Source organism: Ranitomeya imitator, chromosome 1 (assembly GCF_032444005.1).
Source record: "Ranitomeya imitator isolate aRanImi1 chromosome 1, aRanImi1.pri, whole genome shotgun sequence".
NCBI lineage: Eukaryota > Metazoa > Chordata > Amphibia > Anura > Dendrobatidae > Ranitomeya > Ranitomeya imitator.
Genome location: NC_091282.1, coordinates 695,856,571 through 695,882,067, shown reverse-complemented (window position 1 = coordinate 695,882,067; position 25,497 = coordinate 695,856,571). Strand labels below are relative to the sequence as shown.

Below are 25,497 nucleotides of genomic sequence, written 5' to 3'. Positions count from 1 at the left end.
AGAAAGAAGTAAGGGCGGGCGCTGTCTCCCCAATGAAAGCCCCACAATAAAGATTTTATGGCGAGTACCCAAAATCCTCCTTTCTCCATCGCTTCATTGAGGGGACACCATTAACCATGGGTTATCCTACAGCAGTCCCTGGGATGGGAAAAAACAGCTAGTCAAGAGTTTAAGATAGGTTCACTGTTGCACGCAGAACTTTTCTGCTCAGACTGGTGTTGGCTGATACATCATTGTGAACTCTGTATAACCTGGAAAAAGGCATGGCCCAAAGACCAAGTGGCAGACTTGCAGAGCTGCAATGCATCTTCATGGACGGTCTTCATGCCCTTTTAAAGAGCCAAGCGACAGGTCAGAATCCAGACCTGACTGCAGAAAATTTAGAAGGGAGGGAAGAGAAAAGGATAGTGGCGCGACCCAATTGGTGTCACACCTTGAAAAAAGGCTTTCCAAGTGTGATGGTATACGTGGGAGGACCCTGGGAAAAGGTCTTTATCATCTGGGAGCCTTAAGGAGACCTATCTGAGAAGATAGATTATCTTCACATATCAGGTTCTTCTGGGCCAGTCTCCAAGGGGAGGGGGCAGAATAGGCAAATCCAGGGATGTGTTCAACTTGTCCCAATGTGGAAGAATTAGCTGAAGCGAACAGGTGTTAAACTGAGCAAATGGAACTGCATCCATTGCTTCCACCATCTTGCTCAACATACTCATGCAGAACCGAAAAGAGCAAGGGGATGGCTTTCTAACAGTCTGAATCTTGAGAAGAAGAGAGATCTGTTTCTCAGGAAGAAAGACCCTTACACAAACTGTTTCGAAATCAATACCTAGGAATACTAGGTATTGAGCCAGGATAAGAGACTACTTTGATCTGTTGATGATCCAACTGGGACAAGGAGAAGAAACTCACATCAGTCTTGGTAAGATTGTGCAATGACAAGGTGGTCATCCAGATGAGGATATAATCCCTCTGGTGCAGAGTATAGCCATGACTGTGGCTATAACCTCTGTAATGACCCTGGGAGCGGTGGTTAGGCCAAAAGGAAGGGCCGCTAACTGGCAATGGGAGTCCTGGACTACGAATCAGAAGAATCTCTGGTGACCTGGAAAGATGAATGTGAAGCTAAGCATCCTAGATGTCTACCAAGTAAAAGGATTACATACAAATCCATCTCACTACATTAGAATATCATAAAAAAAGTTAATTTATTTCAGTTCTTCAAGACAAAAAGTGAAACTCTATTATCTAGAGTCAATACAAACAGTGATCTATTTCCAGTGTTTATTTCTGTTAATGGTTATGGTTCACCGCAAATGAAACCTCAAATGTCATTATCTCAGTAAATTAGAATAAATAACGAAAACACCTGCAAAGGCTTCCTAAGCATTTAAAAAAAGTCCCTTAGTCTGTTTCAGTAGGTTCCACAATCATGGGGAAGACTGCTGACTTGGCAGATGTCCATAAGGCAGTCATTGACACACTCCACAAGGAGGGTAAGCCACAAACGTTCATTGCTAAAGAAGCTGGATGTTCACAGAATGCTGTATCCAAGCATATTAACCCCTTCATGACAGTGGGATTTTTCGTTTTCCGTGTTCGTTTTTCACTCCCCTCCTTCCCAGAGCCATAACTTTATTTTTCCGTCAATTTGGCCATGTGAGGGCTTATTTTTTGCGGGACGAGTTGTACTTTTGAACGACATAATTGGTTTTAGCATGTCGTGTACTAGAAAACGGGAAAAAAATTCCAAGTGCGGTGAAATTGCAAAAAAAGGGCAGTCCCACACTTGTTTTTTGTTTGGCTTTTTTGCTAGGTTCACCAAATGCTAAAACTGACTTGACATTATGATTCTCCAGATCAGTACGAGTTCGTAGACACCTAACATGACTAGGTTATTTTTTATCTAAGTGGTGAAAAAAAATTCCAAACTTTGCAAAAAAAAAAAAAAATTGCGCCATTTTCCGATACTCGTAGCGTCTCCATTTTTCGTGATCTGGGGTCGGTTGAGGGCTTATTTTTTGCGTACCGAGATGACGTTTTTAATGATAGCATTTCGGTGCAGATACGTTCTTTTGATCGCCCGTTATTGCATTTTAATGCAATGTCGAGGTGACCAAAAAAACGTAATTCTGGTGTTTCGAATTTTTTTCCCGCTACGCTGTTTAGCGATCTGGTTTTTGTTTTTTTGTTTTTTTTGTTTTTTTCCAATAATGCTTTTATTAAACTTTTTTGACAATACAGATATAAAATTTAGATAAAACACACAAAAAAAAAAAAAAAAAAGGGAATACAATTTGCACATTCTTGTATCAATCAGTAAGTAAATAAAATAATTTGCCTAAACATAACAAAGAAGTAAAAAAAAAAAAAAAAAAAAAGGGGAGGGGAGGGGGAGAAGAACACATGAGGGAAATGAAGGAAGGGGGAAGGGGGAAGAGCACACGGCTTCCACTCCTACATCCTCAGGTTTATATGTCTCAATCCGCGAATCATCCTCACAGAGGCGGCCGACCTGCTATTGTTTGTTCCAAGAACCAAGTAGTCATCTCAAAACAATCTCTGATTCCTTGCTTAGTGTGAGCCGGAAGAATCGCTATAAATGGTTCCCATATGTCAAAGAATGTCTGAGTCCTTCTCTCCTTCTGGAGGGAAGCCTCTATCCAGTCCATTCTAAACAAAAAAGCAAGTTTCTCTAGGAAAAGTCGCAATGTGGGCACTTTAGGCGCCAACCAGTTTTGCAGAACTGTTTTACGAGCTGCAGCTGAGATAATAAAAAGGAATTTTTTACCATGATATGGTATATGGACATCACTATCTGTAATATGACCAAAGAGAGCCCAGGCTGAAGTAAGTGTGATGTTATATGAGGTGTGCGTCAACACGAAGGTATGTATACGCTGCCAGAACAATTGAATTTGTGGACAAGCCCAAAAGCAGTGATAGTGGTCCGCTTCAAATTCCCCACATCTAGAACAGGCCGGGCTCGCCAGATTCCCCATCAGATAACTACGTTTTGGTGAAACATAGGTTTTGTGCAGGATCTGTAACGCCATTTCCCAATAAGAGACAGAAGGTATATATTTGAGTGCTTTCTGTAATGCCCGCAAGATAAAAGATGGTGTAAAGGAGACATCATCCACCTGCCATTTTGTAATTCCCACCCCTACGGCATCATACTGCATCAGAGGACGAAGGAATGTATAGTACCCCGAGACTAGACCCTTGTTCTGAGTGCATGTATTTAACTTGCTCAGTAACTCGTCCTGCCAGTCATTGTCGTTGAAAGCATGTATGACACTATGTGCGTAGCTTTGCAGCTGCATGTAGTGAAAAGGGTGTGCGCGTATATAGTCGAACAAAGTGCATGCCTGAGCAAATGAAATGACGGTTCTTGTCTGTGTGTCAACTATGTCCCTAATGGACTGTAAACCCCCTCTCTGCCATCTAGAGAAGATGGGGTGTGCCTTTCCATCCTGAAAACTAGGATTATTGGAAAATGATTGTGCAAGCGAAACACCACTGGACAAGTGTAGCCTCCTACGCACCACCACCCACGTCCTCCACATTGACATGAATAAGGGGTTATTTTCGTGGTCTGATGATAATGAGGGATAAGGGGAATGTAATAAGCTTACCAGGGACCCATTACCTATCAGAGATGATTCTACGGTAGTGGATGAATACGTGGATGTACCGTTCAGCCAGTCCCTAAGGATCCGCATATTGGCTGCCAGATTATATAATTTAACATCTGGGAAATTGATTCCCCCATTAGTCTTAGGCTGCTGGAGGATGTACAGTCCAATTCTAGGTCTCCTTCCCTGCCATATGAAATTGCGGAATAGTCTATTGATGTTGCGTTCATCTACAGGTCTTAAATAGAACGGCAGGACATTAAACAGGTATAACAACCGCGGGAAAGAGATCATTTTTATTAGGTTTGCCCGACCTATAAAAGATAGGGTGAACCTGCTCCATGCATTCAAGTCATCTTGCAATGACCTGATAAATGCCTGCAGGTTGGTCCGCTGTAGTTCTACTGGAGATCTAGTAATTTGAACACCCAGATATGTAATAGATTGGGTTTTCCACTGAATAGGGTACTTTTGAGCCCACGTAGGTTTTGCGGGTCCCGAGAGCATCAAAGCTTCAGATTTTGTCACATTTATTGAGAAACCCACTAGTGCTCCCTTTTGCTCTACTATTGAAAGCAAAGGGCCCAGATTGACCCGAGGTCTTGACATAAAGATTAAAATATCATCTGCGAAAGCCATCATTTTAATTTCTGTGTTCCCAAATTGTAATCCCTGAAGGCCTGGCCACTCCTGCAGGTACCTTAATAGTGGGTCTAATGCCAAATTAAAAAGTATCGGTGAGATTGGGCATCCCTGTCTTGCTCCCCTTTCCAAAGTGATTGGAGGAGATAATAAATTATTTATGGATAATTTAGTGGTTGCGTTATGTTGTATGATGTATAAAAGTCTAAGAAAGATGTCGCCAAAGCCTCTGTATTAATGCTTTTTTTTAATTGATAGATCGGGCGATTCTGAGCGCGGCGAAACCAAATATGTGTAGATTTGATATTTTTTTTATTGATTTATTTTGATTGGGGCGAAAGGGGAGTGATTTATATTTTTTTTTATTTTTTTAACATTTTTTTCAACTTTTTTTTTTTACTTTTGCCATGCTTCAATAGCCTCCATGGGAGGCTAGAAGCAGGCACAACTCGATCGCCTCTGCTACATAGCAGCGATCTGCTGATCGCTGGTATGTAGCAGAAATGCAGGTGTGCTGTGATCGCCGACCACAGGGTGGCGCTCACAGCCACCGGCGATCAGTAACCATAGAGGTCTCAAGGACCTCTATGGTTACAATGGAGACGCATCGCCGACCCCCGATCATGTGACGGGGGTCGGCGATGACGTCATTTCCGGCCGCCCGGCCGGAAGCGGTAGTTAAATGCCGCTGTCTGCGTTTGACAGCGGCATTTAACTAGTTAATAGGTGCGGGCAGATCGCGATTCTGCCCGCGCCTATTACGGGCACATGTCAGCTGTTCAAAACAGCTGACATGTCCCGGCTTTGATGCGGGCTCACCGCGGAGCCCTGCATCAAAGCAGGGGATCTGACCTTGGACGTACTATCCCGTCCAAGGTCAGAAAGGGGTTAATGGAAAGATGAGTGGAAGGAAAGTGTGGTCGAAAAAGGTGCTCAAGCAACAAGGATAACCGCAGCCTTGGAAGGATTGTTAAGAAAAGGCCATTCAAAAATTTGGGGGAGATTCACAAGGAGTGGACTGCTGCTGGAGTCGTTGCTTCAAGAGCCACCACACAGACTTATCCAGCACATGGGCTACAAGTGTGGCATTCCTTGTGTCAAGCCACTCATGACCAACAGACAATGCCAGAATCGTCTTATCTGGGCCAAGGAGAAAAAGATCAGGACTGTTGCTCAGTGGTCCAAGGTGTTTTCAGATGAAAGTAAATTTTGCATTTCATTTGGAAATCAAGTTCCCAGAGTCTGGAGGAAGAGTGGAGAGTCCACAATCCAAGCTGCTTGAGGTCTAGTGTGAAGTTTTCACAATCAGTGATGGTTTGGAGAGCCATGTCATCTGCTGTGGTGGGTCCACTGTGTTTTATCAAGACCAAAGTCAGCGCAGCAATCTACCAGGAAATTTTAGAGCACTTAATGCTTCCCTCTGCCAACAATTTTTTGGAGATTGAAATTTAATTCTCAAGCAGGATTTGGCACATGTCCACACTGCCAAAAGTACCAATACCTGGTTTGCAAACCGTATCACCGTGCTTGATTGGCCAGCAAACTCACCTGACCTTAACCCCATAGAGAATAAATGGGGTATTGTCAAGATGAAGATGAGACACCAGACCCAACAATGCAGATGAGCTGAAGGCTGCCATCAAAGCAACCTGGGCTTCCATAACAACTCAGCAGTGCTACAGACTGATCACCTCCATGCCACGCTGCACTGATGCAGTAATTGTTGATAAAGGAGCCCGGACCAAGTATGGAGTGCATTTACTGAACATACATTTCTGCAGGCCAACATCTCAGATTTTAAAATCATTTTTCAAGCTGGCGTTATAAAGTATTCTAATTTACTGAGATAATGACCTTTGGGTTTTCATTGGCTGTAAGCCATAATCATCAATATTAACAGAAATAAACATTTGAAATAGATCACTCTTTTTGTAATGACTATATCATATATGAGTTTCACTTTTTGTATTGAAGAACTGAAATGAATTACCTTCTTGATGATATTCTAATTTAGTGATAAGCACCTGTAGAAGCCATCTCTGAGCAGAGAGATTCCATGCTGAAGTGATACAGGCGGACACACATGTTCAGTCATTTTAGTTCCAGAATAGGATAGATGGATCATTCCTTCAAGAGACTCCAGGTGAGGGTGGCCCGTTAATCCAAGGGGAACTTATTTGATCCGGTTCATGAAGACCTGTGTTGTTGACCTAGGGCAGTGTTTTTCAACCAGTGTGCCGCGACACATGGTCGGGTGTGCCGCGGGGAACGGGAGTCAGCTGTTCTCTGTGCCGACTGTCAAGCTGACAGCCGGCACAGAGAAGTTGCAGCGCGCCGGCTCCCGGAGATCAATTGTACTCGCAGACATCTACCAGCTGCGAGTACAATTGAGGCTCTGACCGCTGGGTCAGAGCGACGCCAGCAGCGTGATCAAGTCATGTGATCACGCTGCTGACGTCACTATCCGGCGCGCAGGAGACAGAAGACACTTGGTGGTAAGTGCTCCTGTGCTGTGGAGCTGAAGACACCGAAGATTCAGCGTGGGGTGGGTTTATGGGGAGTATGTGGGGGGATTTATTAAGTGTGTGGGGGGATTTATTCAGTGTGTGGGGGGGATTTATTCAGTGTGTGGGGGGGATTTATTCAGTGTGTGGGGGGGATTTATTCTGTGGGGGGGATTTATTAAGTGTGTGGGGGGATTTATTCAGTGTGTGGGGGGGATTTATTCAGTGTGTGGGGGGGATTTATTCAGTGTGTGTGGGGGGGATTTATTCAGTGTGGGGGGATTTATTCAGTGTGTGGGGGGGATTTATTCAGTGTGGGGGGATTTATTCAGTGTGTGGGGGGGATTTATTCAGTGTGTGGGGGGGATTTATTCAGTGTGTGGGGGGGATTTATTCAGTGTGTGGGGGGGATTTATTCAGTGTGTGGGGGGGGCTGGAATTTATTTAGCATGTGTGGGGCAGGGTGCATTTATTCTGTGGAAGGGGATGGATTTATTCTATCGGAAGGGCAGTGGATATATTCTGTGGGGGTGAGTGGGGAGATGGGGGTGGACACAGTAGCGAGGGGAAAAATGTGTGCTGACAGTACTGGGAGCAACGGTGATGGGATGTGTGAGGACAGTATGGGGAGTCGGGGGAATGTGTGAGGGGGGAATGTGTGAGGAGGAAATATGGAGAGAGCAAAGGGGTATGTTAGCAGGGGGGGATGTACAGGAGGAGGCTATTTGAAATGTGTGCAGACAGTATGGGGGGATGAAAGTGTGAGTGGACACATAATAGATACTGAGTAGTGTGAGGGTAACAGCCGGGAGGAGACAGTATGCCAAGTAGGAGGAGTGTAATGAAGGGGCACAGTAGAGAGACTAGGCTCTCTATGAGGGACACCGTATGAGAAGGCAGTGTGAAGTATGGAAAAGAGAGAGAGGGTAGTGTGGATGGCATGTACCATAAGAGGGACAGTGAGGGTCATATTATGTGCTGGGAATAAAGTGAGGGGCAATTATTTACTCAGGGGCTCAGCCTAGGGCAGATATTGTTATTCCGGAGCATTATAATAACACTGCTATCTTTAAGGGTGTTGTGTCGGGATGTGCTGCAGAAGACAGGAGAAGATGGAAGTCTGCAGAAACGAGCTCTGCCGGTGGATGAGAAGAGTCTTCATGGCATCTGGACAAGGTGAAGATGAAAAGAAAGAGGCGACTCCACAAACAACGTCATCTATCAGGTACCTGGATGTAAATGTGTTTTTTTTGAGATACTAATTCTCATTTTTATTTGTTAGGAACATTAAAGGGGATGTCCAAGGTTGTGATGAGTCTACAGTCATACTATGTGACTGCAGACTTCTGAATTCTCACAGTGCGCACTGCTATCATAATTCTCTGATGTTGGTGATTTACATACATGCGGTCACGTGCTGACTAGACATGTGTGGCCTCATTCAATGAAAATGAATTGACTGAGGCCGGACACGTCTAGTTAGAATGTGGCCAGAAGTATCCAAATCACATACTTGTGCTGTCATGACCGTCCACTCTGGCCACCGGCAAGGGAGAATCCTGAAAGTGTGCAGTGCTTGCGCTGTGAGAATTCAGAAGCCTGCAGTCACATAGAATGACTGCAGACTTTCATCTCAAACCTGGACGCACCATTTTGTGCCATTTTGGTTGGTGGTGTGCCTCGGGATTTTTTAAGTATAAAAAGTGTGCCGCGGCTCAAAAAAGGTTGAAAATCACTGACCTAGGGAATGCCAGGAAGGCCCCGGTTTGAACAAGGGCTTTTCATCTTACCGTGCATGGGTGTTTTCCTGACACATGAGCTCTCTGGAATAGGAAAACTGACTAAAGGAACAAAAATATGGAGTATGTCATTTGAGCTTTTGCTGGGAAGTGTGGCCCTCCTTCTCCCTGTAGCATCAGATTATCAAATCCAGCTTAGGCCCCAAAAAAGGAGCATGACCTGAAAGGGAAGATTAGTGAGGAAGTTTAGACGCAGAGTCTGCTTTCCACACTAAGCCACAGGACCCCATGAATGGCCACAATGTTGCTGGATACAGGGCACCACATAAAGCAGAATGGAGGTAAAACAGAAAGAGGATATTGTCCTGCATAGGCAATCTGATCTGCCAGATTGGCTAATTCTTCTGGGGGGGGGGGCGCTCCAGAGAAGATGCCCTGACTGAGGAGTTCAGCTCAAGCGAAGGCCGACTCTGACACCCAGCTGGTGGCAAAGGATGGACAGAGTGCTGTCCCGGAAGCTTCAAAAACAGATTTAGCCAGAGACTCAATATGCCAGTCAGTGGGTTCCTTCAGAAAGGCCCCATCAGGGAGGAAGAGAATCATGTTAGGTGATTAACAAGACACAGGGGGAGCTGCCCCAGAGGGTCTGACCAAAGTTTAATAAGGTCAGAAGCAAAGGGATATAGCATATTAAAAAAAAAAATTCCAACAAAAACGTCTCTCCAGGAGTCGCCATTCCATGGCATATATCTTAAACTCCTTGTGGTTTACCAACACTGGAGGGAGCAGTTTCACCTTTTTGAAGTAGACACTGCTCCTTGGGCAGAGAATCCTCATCCTAGACATTTAGAGTGAGATTCACTGCCAGCACAATACTGACCAGATATCCAAACTTCAGGACATGATGCACAGAGCAAAGGACCAGAATCCTATTCAGAGCGGAGATCAGATTACCAAACTGTCTGATGGCATGGCACGAGCTATATAACCTACACTGAGGATTGTGAGACCTTGGTCAGGTCAGTGACCGATTGAGACAAGGATGCAGTTCACTCAGGGGGAAAAGGTCAGCTATCCTCCTGAGCAGTGGTGGGCTCCTGCAGGCCTGCATTGTAGAGTTACTGCAGTCTGAGCAATGGACCATCTGTTTACCTGCAGGTAGGCTCTTTTTTTTTTTTCTTCAGGAAACACACGTAAAGTATAGCATTATAGGAGGAGCAGGATGAGAGCCAGAGGCCCTATTATTAGACATATAGCTAAAAAGAGTTCAAGGTGTGGGGCTGCTGAGTGGAGGCTCATATGCTTAGAAGCAGAGCCCACACATTCCAGAAAAGGAGCAGAACCAGATGAGGAAATGACCTCAGGAAATGTACTACATGGGTCCGCTGCAACCTGTTTGAAGGACTGTGCAGGTAAACATCACTGCCTTTTAACTGCGGTTTTTGAATTTTTGGAGGATTTCTAAGTCCTGTTTCGTGGCTTTGCTGTTTAGTGTCAGGACTCGCAAGCATGAGGACCCTTGACGCGGGCTGCGAGCTAGTATATCTTGGCCAAAATATCGACTAATACGTCGCATATTTTTATATGCATTTTCTGCACTTTATTTTTCAGGCTGCAGCTGGGCCCATTTGGTCTTGTAAACTGTGGTGTCTTCACATGTATGCATTTGGATAGCACTGGGCAGCCCGCCTGATCGAATAGTATGGGCATCACTAATAAGCTGCTAACCTGGATGCTGTGCATCACCTGTATGTGAACAGAGCCCCATACAAGTCTCTATTGTGCACTAATAAACCAAGCAACCACCCCCTCAATGGATTGGTAGGCCGAGAGTGGTGGTCTCATCGGTATTTTTGCACCTGTGTGACCAACTACATGGGTCCGCTGCAACATGATAGTGTATTTCTTTGGAGGCCTGGGCAGGTAAACATTGCTGCCTTTTTTCGGCTGTTTTTGAATTTTTGGAGTATTTTTAAGTCCTCTTTTTGTGGTTTTGTCGTTTAGTGAAATTACCTCAGGAGCCTAAGAAAGAGACCACAAAACTTGAGACTTGGATCTGATTGGAAATTGGGGAGATACAGGAGTAAGCAACCGAAGCAGACAGTGGAGAAATGGTACCAAAAAATAGGAGGAGCCGAAAATGCGCACCTTAAGCTGGATAGGCTGGGAAGAACTCCAAAGAGAGGCTGCCGCACTGTATATGGCGGTTAGGTTGTTATTCTTCCACCGCCTGTTTTGACTGCACATTGCACTTTTTACTATGTGAGCCACTTACCCTGCTTTCATGTCCAGACATCTTAGATTGGTTCTACACAAAATTAATGATGTCTACGCATGTGTTTATTGTCATTAGGACTACCTATTTTAGTGGTCATAATATTGATTCTGACCACTTTATACTTACTGTCTGGTTCTGTACCAACGTGCACTTCGCTTGATGTAACTAATGCCCCTTCAATCTAGTGCTCAGCAGCCTTTTATGTTGTCGTATGGCTATTTTATGCTATTTATTTGAACAAAAATATAGATTTTAAAGATTCTACTCTGTGGTGGCGGCTTATCAATTTTTTCAGTGTCCAAAAAGGTAGAGAGGTCTGAAAGTAGACCTGTTTCTGCCTCCTTTGGACACTACACAAAAACGGATTACGGTATATATTAGAGTATAAGCTGACCCAAGAATAAGCCGAGGCACCTACATTTTGCCACGGAAAACTGGGTAAGCTTATAGGCTCTAGTATAAGCCGGGTATGCATTGTCCTCATGCCTGTCCTGTCATGCGTGGCTCCCACGTCCCTGTCCCGCTATGCGTGGCTTCCCCTGTCCAGGTATGCGTGGCTCCCCCATCCTGTCCTGGTATGCGTGGCTCCACTGGCCCCATTGTTGTATGCATGGCTCCCCCATTCCCATCGTTGTTTGCAGGGCTCCCCCATTCCAGTCGTTGTATGCATGCTTCCTATTACAAAAAACAAACACACACACACCCCATCCAACTCACCCTTCCTCAGTGCCATCGCAGCATCTCGTTCTGGCTCCTAGCAGCTCTTACTGTGCTGAGCGATCACATGGCACCACTCATTAAGGTAATGAATCTGCGCTCCACGCCTATGGGAGTGGAGATGCGTGCATAGTCATTACCTTAATGAGCGGTGCCAAGTGATCACTCAGCAGAGGAAGAGCTGCTGGCGCCGGGACCAACGAGATGCTGCGACGGCATAGAGGAGGGTGAGTAGGATGTCTTCTGGAAGCTGGCAGCTGCCACTGTACGCTATAAGAGAAATGAATATTCATTTATCTTTAGCAGCTGCAAGGTTACAGCCACAGCCGCCGGCTCCTGACGCTGCTCCCTCTTCTGCGCCAGCTTTCTGGACAATGACTCGTGTGTAAGTCGAGGGGGGAGTTTTCAGCACAAAAAAAAAAAAAATGTGCTGAAAAACTCTGCTTATACACGAGTATATACAGTAACTCTTTCAGGCAGTGGTTGTAGCCTGCGTTAACTTTTTTTCTGCCTAGTGTCAGCCATCCATGGATTCCTGTGTCCCCCAATGAAGCAATAGAGAAATAATAGTTTTTACATATTTGCGGTTAAAGTTTCAGTCTGGAATCTTTACCAATTCATTAATTTTCGGACAACTTGAGATGCAGTTTTTTTTTTTTGTAGTATCACTCCAGGTAATTTAGGTTGAATGGGAGATCTGGAACTATAAACAGTACTACTAACTTCACTTGATTTGTGAACAGCGTCTATATTCAACTTATTTCCTCTTTGATCGCTTTCCTCCCTTTCTACAGCTTGTTTTTCTCTGCTCTCCCTAAGACTACCTTCTTTCTCCCCTATTGATACTGTGGAGATGTGTACAACCACTGTTTCTTGCTATTGCAAACACTGATGGAAAAGGTCACAAAATCTGTCAGAACTGAACAGCAGCTCTGACAGATTTGTAACATTTTTGCAATCATTCAGATAGACAAGCAGCAAAATTATATAAAAAGGTCTAATGAAAAATGATTTGCCTATAATTCTGCTGTAATTACAATGCAAAAAGATTACTTTTTGTACCATAGACTACTGAATGGTACCTGACATTAGAAGCTTGCAGAATTATGAATGCATCTGTGGATAATAAATTGCCTTAAAACAGGCTGCAACTTAGGATAAGGCCAGAATAAGCAATGCACTATATTAACAAAACCACAAAAACGTCCATGTAAATTGCAAAATGCTTCTCAAGGGTGGACAGAGATAATTCAATGTACTTTTTCAACCTTAAAAAAAGATAATAGGCCAGTGACTGATGTAAAAACCTACTTGAAATCGAAGATAATGGCGTACACTCTGCAGAATCTATCCTGCCTGTAACCCTGAAAATTAAACTTATTTTCTGGATCTAGATACTCAGGAAGGACTTCCAACAGGGTCTCCGTGATGACTTTGATAACATTTTGTTCTTCAATGAGCATTCGAGCCTGGAAGAAAAAAATATCTTGTTGTGGTTATTTCTCCCACTATATTGCATATTTACTATACTATGGATTTATCTGGGTCGGTAAATGCATTTTTATATACCCATTAAGGAGTTAGGAGTTGATCCTCTTTCATTTCCCAGAAAAGAGGCAACAGAATCTCCCACAAAATGACAAACATCTATGATTTACCCAAAAAGTAGAGCTGGTGCAAATCGGTGTGTCCCGTTCCTTTGGCCACAACAGTGTTCAGTGGCCTATGCTCAGGAGCGAGAGTACCGCTTCTTCCCTGACTATCCCGTAGCTCTTATTTTCATTAGTGATCCTGGCAAGTTGTCACATGTATGTCATGCTACAATGATGTTGCGCCAGGCTGGCTAATCAATAGAAAAGCTGTGGAATACAGCAGGTAAAGGGGATAACCCCTACACAGAGGCCACATAGAACGGGGTCACAGCCAATAGAATGGAAAGTGCAAACAAATGTGCACCAACTCTTAAGGACAGCCCCATGTGGTGGAATAGAGTGGCGGGGACAAAAAATAATCCCTTTCTATAATAGAGGCTGTCCACTACTTGCACACCCCTATTTGCATAATGTAATAAATAACAGATACCCAACTCGCATACCAGTGCCGTTCAGTAGGTGTCCCAGGGTTCTCATTACATTGGCTGCAGGGCTCACGTGACATAACAGTGATGACTGTGTGCTTACCGTATATACTCGAGTATAAGCCGAGATTTTCAGCCCAAATTTTTGGGCTGAAAGTGCCCCCCTCGGCTTATACTCGAGTCACGGTCGGTGGCAGGGTGGGCGGGTGAGGGGGAGAGAGGTCTGAGGCATACTTACTTGCTTCCGGGGCTCCTGGCGCTGTCCCTGCAGTCCCACGGTCTTCGGGTGCCGCAGCTCTTCCCCTGTTCAGCGGTGACGTGGGACCGCTCATTAAAGTAATGAATATGGACTCCACTCCCATAGGGGTGGAGCCGCATATTCATTTCTCTAATGAGCGGTAACGGTGACCGCTGATATAGAGGAAGAGGCTGCGGCACCCGGAGACCAGCTGTCCGGGAGAAGGAGCCAGGGACGCCGGAGCAGGTAAGTATTATATATTCACCTGTCCGCGTTCCACACGCCGGGCGCCGCTCAGTCTTCCCGTCCTCTGGCTCTGACTGTTCAGGTCAGAGGGCGCGATGACGTACTAGTCTGCGCGCCACCCTCTGCCGGAACAGTCAGTGCGGAGAGACGCCGAGACGGGACACTGAGGAGCTGCAAGCAAGAGAGGCGAGTAGGTTTGTTTTTTTTTGTTTTTTTTAATTGCAGCAGCAGCAATGGCACAGCTTTCTATGGCACAGCTATGGGACAATAATGAACGGTGCAGAGCACTATATGGGGCACAGCTTTCTATGGCACATCTATGGGGCAATAATGAACAGTGCAGAGCAATCTATATGGGGCACAGCTTTCTATGGCACATCTATGGGGCAATAATGAACGGTGCAGAGCAATCTATATGGGGCACAGCTTTCTATGGCACATATATGGGGCACAGCTTTCTATGGCACATCTATGGGGCAATAATGAACAGTGCAGAGCAATCTATATGGAGCACAGCTTTCTATGGCACATCTATGGGGCAATAATTAACGGTGCAGAGCAATCTATATGGGGCACAGCTTTCTATGGCACATCTATGGGGCAATAATGAACGGTGCAGAGCATTGAATATGGGGCACAGCTTTATGTGGAGCATCTATGGGGCCATAATGAACGGTGCAGAGCATTATATATGGCACAGCTTTAAATGGCACATCTATGGGGCAATAATGAACTGTACAGAGCATTCAATATGGGGCACAGCTTTCTATGGCACATCTATGGGGCAATAATGAACAGTATGGAGCATTATATATGGCACAGCTTTATATGGAGCATCTATGGGGCAATAATGAACAATATGGAGCTTTATATATGGCACAGCTTTCTATGGCACATCTATGGGGCAATAATGAGCGGTGCAGAGCAATATATATATATATATATATATATATATATATATATATATATATATATAATTTTACTTTTATTGGTATCGATTTTTATTTTTGAAATTCACCGGTAGGTGCTGCATTTCCTACCCTAGGCTTATACTCGAGTCAATAAGTTTTCCAAGTTTTTTGTGGCAAAATTAGGAGGGGGGTTGGCTTATACTCGAGTATATACGGTATTTCCTTCATCCAACCCTCGGACAAACAGATGTATTGAGAGTGTAGCAGCCTAACAGCAGCCATTGATCAGTGTCTCACACGAGTCCTGCAGTCAATGTCACAGAGCACTGGAACAACACCGGTACAGGAGAGGATTTGTCATTTTAGAAGGAGAACTTACTCTATTTAAAAAGGGGTTATCGACGTAGTGGACAAACCTTTAACTCTGGTATTGCATTCAAATGAAATATAATAACTATGGCTACAATACCAGACATTGAGAAGAAAAGGGCTATATATGAGGAATAATAAAAGAAAGCATATTGACTTTTCAGAATCTAGCCAATTAACTCAAGTCCTGCATGGGAGGAGGTATAAGCAAATAATTAATTCAGGTTTTCTGGAATATCCACAAAGATATTTCCCACAATATACATGTGCAGTGTGCCATGCTGTGACATTAGTAACAGATGTTACTATTAAAATATATGCACTTTATCTACTTATTTATTAAAAAAACAAAACTTATAACCAGCTGTACCTACATACCAGGGTGGGAACAGTGAACACCTGCACCGAAAATGCTGTGACCGAGATGTTTCTGTCTCTGTCATCATCCATGTATTCCTTCTGCACTTTCTTATAACACTAAAAGTAGAAATAATATGTCTTGACTGTTTCAAAGGGAGCACTGAAATAGGAAGTCAGTCACGTACATCAACGTCATACATGAACTTTTATTTTAAATTGATTTGCAAAAAAAAAAACAAAACCCTTGTCCCTTTAAAAGTCAAAAATGTTTATTTCTGAATACATCATTGGGGGTAACCAAAATAAACAGATCTAGTCTTATGGGGGGTGGAGCACTTGCAGCATGGGCCTCCACCGATAGGCGAAAGCGCAAGGAACCCTTCCGAAGCAGCGACTGACGTCAGAAGCTGGTGTTTGGCTCTACTAAAATTTAGCAGAGGATATGGAAGATCATTAACTGATGAGAATACAGTTATGTAATTAAAAAAATATAAATAAATTTGTTGACAACATGCAAAAGGGTTTTGGAAAACCAAGCAAGTTATAAAGTTTAAGGGACAGATTTATCATTTGCATTTGTTTTTTTCTACAGTAAGAATTTTTTTTTTTTGCAACCTGGTATTAATATTTTGCACAAAATAAAATATGCTCTTTACTGGTCTTTGACCTAGATAGCCACTTTTCGAGGATAAGGGCACACTATTTGATAAATAGTGCAAGATGTGTGCTGAAACAACTGGCATACATAAAAGTTACTGCGAGGGCGTTGCGACCTTTCAAAAGTCGTAATTGATGTATCATCCAAAAACACTATACCAGTGGTCCCCAACTCCAGGCCTGGAGGGCCGCCAACAGTGCAGGTTTTCAGGATTTCCTTAGTTTTGCACAGGGGTTGGAATCATCACCTGTGCAGATGATCACATTACCACCGATGCAATACTAAAGAAATCCTGAAAACCTGCACTGTTGGCGGCCCTCGAGGCCTGGAGTTGGGGACCCCTGCACTATACCTTGTGTAGGACGGAGAATATAAAACAAAGTGAACACACAAAAAAATAGACTTTAGAAAAGGCACAAAAAATTAGAATTAGGTGCTAATGGAAAAAAAAAACACCAAAAACAAGGCAAAAAGAGGATGGAAAAGCAATAATGAAATAGGCATGAAATGTCTAAAATTAGAAGATTTGGCAATTACCTTTACAAACTCAATAGCAAACAATTTCTTGAACTCCATCTCCTTGAAGAAACTGCTGAAGATCAGATCGTGGACCACTTTTCTGAACCCTTGAAATGTGAATATAAAAATGGATATTTTGAGTCCATATTGAAATACACAGAATGCATTCAGACCATGACAGAGCAGCATTGCTGGTCACATATTAACAGACAATATTCATAGTGACACAATCTTGAGAACGGTTTACTTATTGTCTGAAAGCTTTTACCTCAGAAATAGTTTTACATTTCTCTTGGTTTGTTGTTTGTTAGTTATTGTAAAACATGGAGGTTTATTTAACTTCTGTGTTGAGGACTGAGGTAAGTCCTTGGGAGCTTTTATATTTTAGGAGTTTATTGCCCATTGTCTGATGTTTGCCTGGTATCTCTGACTCATCTTATACCAAAAGCTGGCCACTAGAGGGTGAGGCTGAAACCAGAGTTACACAGTGTAAATCACTATACAGTTGAGGCCAAAAGTATTGACACCCTTGCAATTCAGTCAGATAATACTTAGTTTCTTCCTGAAAATGATTGCAAACACAAATTCTTTGTTATTATCTTCATTTAATTTATCTTAAATAAAAAAACAAAGAATTGTCCTAAAGCCAAATTAGATATAATTCCACACCAAACATAAAAAAAGGGAGTGAACAAAAGTATTGGCACTGTTCGAAAAATCATGTGATGCTTCTCTAATTTGTGTAATTAACAGCACCTGTAACTTACCTGTGGCACCTAACAGGTGTTGGCAATAACAATCACACTTGCAGCCAGTTAACATGGATTAAAGTTGACTCAACCTCTGTCCTGTGTCCTTGTGTGGACCACATTGAGCATGGAGAAAAGAAAGAAGACCAAAGAACTGTCTGAGGACTTGAGAAACCAAATTGTGAGGAAGCATGAGCAATCTCAAGGCTACAAGTCCATCGCCAAAGACCTGAATGTTCCTGTGTCTACCGTGCGCAGTGTCATCAAGAAGTTTAAAGCCCATGGCACTGTGGCTAACCTCCCTAGATGTGGACGGAAAAGAAAAATTGACAAGAGAATTTAACGCAAGATTGTGCGGATGTTGGATAAAGAACCTTGACTAACATCCAAACAAGTTCAAGCTGCCCTGCAGTCCGAGGGTACAACAATGTCAACCCGTACTATCTGTCGACGTCTGAATGAAAAGGGACTGTATGGTAGGAGACCCAGGAAGACCCCACTTCTTACCCCGAGACATAAAAAAGCCAGGCTGGAGTTTGCCAAAACTTACCTGAAAAGCCTAAAACGTTTTGGAAGAATGTTCTCTGGTCAGATGAGGGAAAAGTAGAGATTTTTGGGCAAAGGCATCAACAGAGTTTACAGGAGAGAAAAAAAAAAAAAAAAAAAAAAGAGGCATTCAAAGAAAAGAACACAGTCCCTACAGTCAAACATGACAGAGGTTCCCTGATGTTTTGGGGTTGCTTTGCTGCCTCGGGTACTGGACTGCTTGACCATGTGCATGGCATTATGAAGTCTGAAGACTACCAACAAATATTGCAGCATAACATAGGGCCCAGTGTGAGAAAGCTGGGTCTCCCTCAGAGGTCATGGGTCTTCCAGCAGGACAGTGACCCAAAACACACTTCAAAAAGCACTAGAAAATGGTTTGAGAGAAAGCACTGGAGACTTCTAAGGTGGCCAGCAATGAGTCCAGGCCTGAATCCCATAGAACACCTGTGGAGAGATCTAAAAATGGCAGTTTGGAGAAGGCACCCTTCAAATATCAGGGACCTGGAGCAGTTTGCCAAAGAAGAATGGTCTAAAATTCCAACAGAGCATTGTAAGAAACTCATTGATGGTTACCGGAAGTGGTTGGTCGCAGTTATTTTGGCTAAAGGTTGTGCAACCAAGTATTAGGCTGAGGGTGCCAATACTTTTGTCTGGCCCATTTTTGGAGTTTTGTGTGAAATGATCAATGTTTTGCTTTTTGCTTCATTCTCTTTTGTGTTTTCATTTAAGACAAATTAAATGAAGATAATACCAAAGAATTTGTGATTGCAATCATTTTCAGGAAGAAACTGAGTATTATCTGACTGAATTGCAGAGGTGTCATACTTTTGGCCACAACTGTACAAGGCCAGAGAAACGGGACTAAAACAGATGCAGAGAGTTGGGTATCTGTACTTATGCAGGTATCCCAACACTGTACACGTGTAAGTGGGGATGCCCAAGCAGTGTTGTGAATTTTCCAGGAGGTTCTTTGTTTTGGAGCATGCGTCTCTGATATTTCAGACGGATGATGTTTAAAGGGAACCTGTCACCCCGTTTTTTTAAAGATTAGATAAAAATAGTGTGAAATAGGGGCAGAGCTGGGCTTTACATTAGTGCGTTTTTGGTGCCTTTATTCCCCCGTTAGGCTGCCGAAATACCTTTGTGAATTGGCCGTTTTGTCCTGTCACTCAAGTTGGTCAGGTCGGATGGGCGTGGTCAAATAGCGGTTCCTCCCCCCTGCTTCTCGGCGTGTCTATCGTAAACGCGATCTGTGAATCGCACAGATCGCGCTCTTTCTTAGCAGTTGCGCAGTGAATTCGCCTCTGGCGCATTATGCTTTGCCCAACTGTGGGCATAGCATAATTTACATCACTGCGCATGCGCGGGTCGTAACTTTAGCCTGGGTGCCCCGGAAGTGATCATATGGGCATAGTGTTTATCTGGATGCCGGTAAAATTTTCTCAGCCCGAACTGCGAGCGTAAGTTTGGTGCCAAACGATCCGATACTGATCCGATACTGATTCCCGATACCACAAAAGTATCGGAACACGGTATCGGAATTCCGATACTTGCGGTATCTGAATGCTCAACACTTACGACCCGCGCATGCGCAGTGATGTAAATTATGCTGTGCCCACAGTTGGGCAAAGCATAATACGCAGGCGCCAAATTAGACGTTACTGGGCAGGCGCTAAACAACGCCAACGGCGGGACTAAATTGCGCAGGGAAACGCAAGAGGTGGGGGAGGAACCGCTATTTGACCACGCCCATCCGACCTGACCAACTTGAGTGACAGGACAAAACGGCCAGTTCACAAAGGTATTTCGGCAGCCTAACGGGGGAATAAAGGCACCAAAAAGGCACTAATGTAAAGCCCAGCTCTGCCCCTATTTCACACTATTTTTATCTAATCTTTAAAAAACGGGGTGACAGGTTCCCTTTAAAAGCTCCTTGGTGATATATGTGAGTATATGTACTTAATCTTTATATGTACTTAACCTTTGTATGTTAAAATAAACAATAGTGAACACAATCATACTATTATTTTAATTTTGTACTTTGAAATAAAATTGTGTTGTATTGCAAGTAGTAGCCTTCTTTAACCCCTTTACCCCCAAGGGTTTGGGTTCCAGTACCATCTCTATGCTGACACCCAATTATACACTTCTTCCCCCGACATCACCCCTACCCTAATTCAAAATACCAAGGATTGTCTGTCTGCTGTCTCTAACATCATGTCCTCCCACTATCTGAAACTAAATCTCTCCAAAACTGAACTACTTGTGTTTCTCCCTTCTACTAACCTCACTCTACCCAACATCGAAATTATGCATGCTTGCTGTTTTGGGGTGATATTCGACACCGAACTTTCCTTTACTCACTATATCCGATCACTCACTCGCTCCTGTCACCTGCATCTTAAAAACATCTCCAGAATCCGACCTTTTCTCACCTTTGAAATTGCTAAGACTCTTAGGGTACCGTCACACAGTGCAATTTTCATCGCTACGACGGTACGATCCGTGACGCTCCAGCGTCGTAACAATATCGCTCCAGCGTCGTAGACTGCTGTCACACTTTGCAATCTACGACGCTGGAGCGATAATTTCATGACGTATGTGCGATGTAGAAGCCGTTGGTTACTATGCGCACATCGTATACGATATATGTTACACCATGCAATCATGCCGCCACAGCGGGACACTAGACGACGAAAGAAAGTTTCAAACGATCTGCTACGACGTACGATTCTCAGCGGGGTCCCTGATCGCAGGAACGTGTCAGACATTGCGATCTCGTAACTATATCGCTCGAACGTCACGAATCGTGCCGTCGTAGCGATCAAAATTGCACTGTGTGACGGTACCCTTACTGTCGCTCTCATTCATTCCCGTCTGGACTACTGCAACTCTCTTCTGATCGGTCTCCCTCTTTCCAAACTTTCTCCTCTCCAATCCATCTTACGAGGGGCGATCCAAAAGTAATGAATCAATACTAAACACAATGAATATAGTCAAAAAATTTTTTTATTTTTTTACATAGTCTCCTATCAAGTCTATACATTTAGTCCATCTCTTTTCTAAACTTAGAACTCCCTTAGAAAAAAATTCTTGATCTTGACCCTCAAAAAAATCCCCAACAGCGGTTATCACGTCGCTATTGTCATCAAATTTCTTGCCCCGGAGGTGTTCCTTGAGTCGAGGAAAGAGAAAGAAGTCACTGGGGGCTAGATCTGGCCAATAGAGGGGGTGTTCCACCAGTTCAAAGCCCGCTTCTTGAATGGTAGCCATGGCAACTGCAGCTTTGTGAGCCGGCGCATTATCTTGGTGAAACAGCACTCCAGCCCGCAGTTTGCCGCGCCTTTTCTCCTTGATAGCCTCCCACAATCTTCTTATTTGTTCTGCGTAGTAGGAGCCCGTAATAATGGCTCCCTTCTCCAAATAGTCCACCATAATAATTCCTTCATCGTCCCAAAAAACGGACGCCATAACCTTCCCTGCTGAACTTGACACTTTGAATTTCTTCGGCGTTGGTTCATCGGCTCGTTTCCACGTCATCGATTGTTGTTTAGTTTCGGGATCAAAGTGGTGGATCCAGGTCTTGTCCATGGTCAAAAAACGTGACAAAAAATTTTCCTTGTCTGCTTTGAACTTTTCGAGATTTGCTATTGAAATGTCAACTCGTTTCTTCTTTTGCTCGTCGGTTAACATTTTTGGCACCCAACGCGCGGAGACCTTTCTCATATGCAATTCTTTTGCAAGGATTCTTTGAATACTGCCATATGAGATCCCTGTGACCTCAGCTACATGCCTGATAGTCACTCTTCGATCTGCCAATACAACTTCTTCAACTTTTTCACGTTTTCTTCATTGAGGGACGTGGATGGGCGTCCTTGACGATGTTCATCTTCCGTCGATGTTCTTCCCAGCTTAAATTCCTTGGCCCAGCATGCAACTGTGGAATATGGAGGAGAAGAGTCCCCCAATGTTTCCACCAAGTCGCTGTGTATGTCTTTGGTAGTCGTTTTTTTCAAGCAGAGGTATTTGATGACAGCTCTGAGCTCGTTTTTTTCCATTTTGATGTTCACTCCTCGGCAGTTCATATTCAAATGAATGTAGCTCACGGGAATCGTGGTCTATTTAAGTGATTTTTTTTTCCTGGACTAGTGGGTACCTAAGAGAAGAAAACATTTTATTTTAATTTCTGTGTGCAATAGAAATAACTGATTATCATTACTTTTGGATCGCCCCTCGTAAATGCGGCAGCCAGGGTCATATTTCTGTCCAGCAGCTTCACCGATGCCTCCATCTTGTGCCAGTCATTACACTGGCTACCCATTTGCTACAGGGTCCAGTATAATCTCATCTCTCTCACCCACAAAGCTCTCCACAGTTCTGCACCGCCTTATATCTCCTCTCTCATCTCAGTCTATCGCCCTACACGTGCCCTCCGTTCTACAAATGACCTAAGACTAACATCCCCCGTAATCCGAACCTCGCACCTCCGTCTTCAAGACTTCTCTCGTGCTGCGCCAGCTCTCTGGAATGCACTTCCCCAGACAATCAGACTGATACCTAGCCCCGACCTATTCAAGCGCGCTTTGAAAACCCATCTCTTCAAACAAGCCTACCACATCAACTACTCAGTAAACTAACTTTGTCCTGTTCCCTCCTTCCAAATATTATCTGCATGTGAATCTGCACCCTACTACTCATCTGTCTCCACACCCTCTATGCATACGATAACTGCACTTGATACTTGACTATTGCGCTTAAATACACGGGCTGATGACCGGATCATGCAGCTTTATATGAAAATCCCTATTTATTATAAATTGCCAGACCTGAAATAACAAGCACTTTTCACCTATTGTGTCCCCCCCATTTCCTTGTAGATTGTAAGCTTGCGAGCAGGGACCTCACCCCTAATGTCACTGTTTAAATTGTCTTAACTGATTTTATTGTCTGTACATGTCCCCGCTTAATTGAAAAAGTGCTGCGGAATTTGTTGGCGCTATATAAATAAAAAATTATTATTATATTATAAGGGTGGTTTGCACGTTAATGACCGGGCCAATTTTTACAATTCTGACCACTGTCCCTTTATGAGGTTATAACTCTGGAACGCTTCAACAGATCCCAGTGATTGTAACATTGTTTTTTCTTGACATATTGTACTTCAAGATAGTGGTAAAATTTCTTTGATATTACCTGAGTTTTTGTGAAAAAAAAAAGGAAATTTGTCGAAAATTTTGAAAATTTTGCAATTTTCCAACTTTGAATTTTTATGCAATTAAATCACAGAGATGTGTCACACAAAATACTTAAGTAACATTTCCCACATGTCTACTTTACATCAGCACAATTTTGCAACCAAAATTTTTTTTTTTTGTTAGGGAGTTATAAGGGTTAAAAGTTGACCAGCAATTTCTCATTTTTACAACACCATTTTTTTTTTTTTTTTTAGGGACCACATCTCATTTGAAGTCATTTTAAGGGGTCTATATGATAGAAAATAACCAAGTGTGACAGCATTCTAAAAACTGCACCCCTCAAGGTGCTCAAAACCACATTCAAGAAGTTTATTAACCCTTCAGATGATTCACAGGAATTTTTGGAATGTTTAAATAAAAATGAACATTTAACTTTCTTTCACAAAAAATTTACTTAAGCTCCAATTTGTTTTATTTTACCAAGGGTAACAGGAGAAAATGGACCCCAAAAGTTGTTGCACAATTTGTCCTGAGTACGCAGATACCCCATATGTGAGGGTAAACCACTGTTTGGGCACATGGCAGAGCTCGGAAGGGACGGAGAGCCATTTGACTTTTCAATGCAAAATTGACTGGAATTGAGATGGGACGCCATGTTGCGTTTGGAGAGCCACTGATGTGCCTAAACATTGAAACCCCCCACAATTGACACCATTTTGGAAAGTAGACCCCCTAAGGAACTTATCTAGATGTGTGGTGAGCACTTTGACCAACCAAGTGCTCCACAGAAGTTTATAATGCAGAGCCGTAAAAATAAAAAATCATTTTTTTTTCACAAAAATGATCTTTTCGCCCCCAATGTTTTATTTTCCCAAGGGTAAGAGAAGAAATTGGACCCCAAAAGTTGTTGTACAATTTGTCCTGAGTATGTGGATACCCCATATGTGGGGGTAAACCACTGTTTGGGCGCATGGCAGAGCTCGGAAAGGAAGGAGCGCCATTATTTCAATGCAAAATTGACTGGAATTGAGATGGGACGCCATGTTTGGAGAGCCCCTGATGTGCCTAAACATTGAAAACCCCCACAAGTGAAACAATTCTGGAAAGTAGACCCCCTAAGGAACTCGTCTGGATGTGTTGTGAGAGCTTTGAACCCCCAAGTGTTTCACTACAGTTTATAACGCAGAGCTGTGAAAATAATATTTTTTTTTTTTCGCACAAAAATTATATGTTAGCCCCCAGTTTTGTATTTTCTCAAGGGTAACAGGAGAAATTGGACCCCAAAAGTTGTTGTCCAATGTGTCCCGAGTACGCTGATACCCCATATGTTGGGGTAAACCCCTGTTTGGACGCACGGGAGAGCTTGGAAGGGAAGGAGCACTGTTTTACTTTTTCAACGCAGAATTGGCTGGAATTCGGACGCCATGCCGCGTTTGGAGAGCCCCTGATGTGCCTAAACAGTGAAAACCCCCCAATTATAACTGAAACCCTAATCCAAACACATCCCTAACCCCAATCCCAACGGTAACGCTAACCACACCCCTAACCTTGACACACCCCTAACCCTAATCCCAACCATATTCCCAACCGTAAATGTAATCCAAACCCCAACCCTAACTGTAGTCTTAACCCTAGCCCTAACCCCAACGGGAAAATGGAATACAATTTTTTAATTTTTTTTATTTTTCCCTAACTAAGGAGTGATGAAGGGGGGTTTGATTTACTTTTATAGCGGGTTTTTTAGCGGATCTTTATGATTGGTAGCCGTCACTGAATAACGCTTTTTACTGCAAAAAGTATTTTTTGCGTTACCACATTTTGAGAGCTATAATTTTTTCCATATTTTGGTCCACAGAGTCATGTTAGGCCTTGGTTTTTGCGGGACGAGTTGACGTTTTTATTGGTAACATTTTCGGGCACGTGTCATTTTTTGATCGCTTTTTATTCCGATTTTTGTGAGGCAGAATGACCAAAAAACAGCTATTCATGAATTTATTTTGGGGGAGGCGTTTGTACCGTTCCGCGTTTGGTAAAATTGATAAAGCAGTTTTATTCTTCGGGTCAGTACGGTTACAGCGATACCTCATTTATATCATTTTTTATGTTTTGGC

General features: G+C 43.3%; 1 protein-coding gene across 1 annotated transcript in view; it reads right to left on the bottom strand.

Annotated features, from left to right (window-relative positions):
* UBR1 (ubiquitin protein ligase E3 component n-recognin 1) overlaps positions 1–25,497 on the bottom strand; it is a 233,593-nt gene that overhangs the window by 107,233 nt on the left and 100,863 nt on the right. Inside the window, exons 10-12 of the mRNA XM_069730874.1 lie at positions 16,912–17,000; positions 15,735–15,833; positions 12,827–12,984 (exon numbers count right to left, since the gene is read on the bottom strand). Coding sequence (XP_069586975.1) covers positions 12,827–12,984; positions 15,735–15,833; positions 16,912–17,000 — 346 coding nt within the window. The remainder of the gene's footprint in view (positions 1–12,826; positions 12,985–15,734; positions 15,834–16,911; positions 17,001–25,497) is intronic.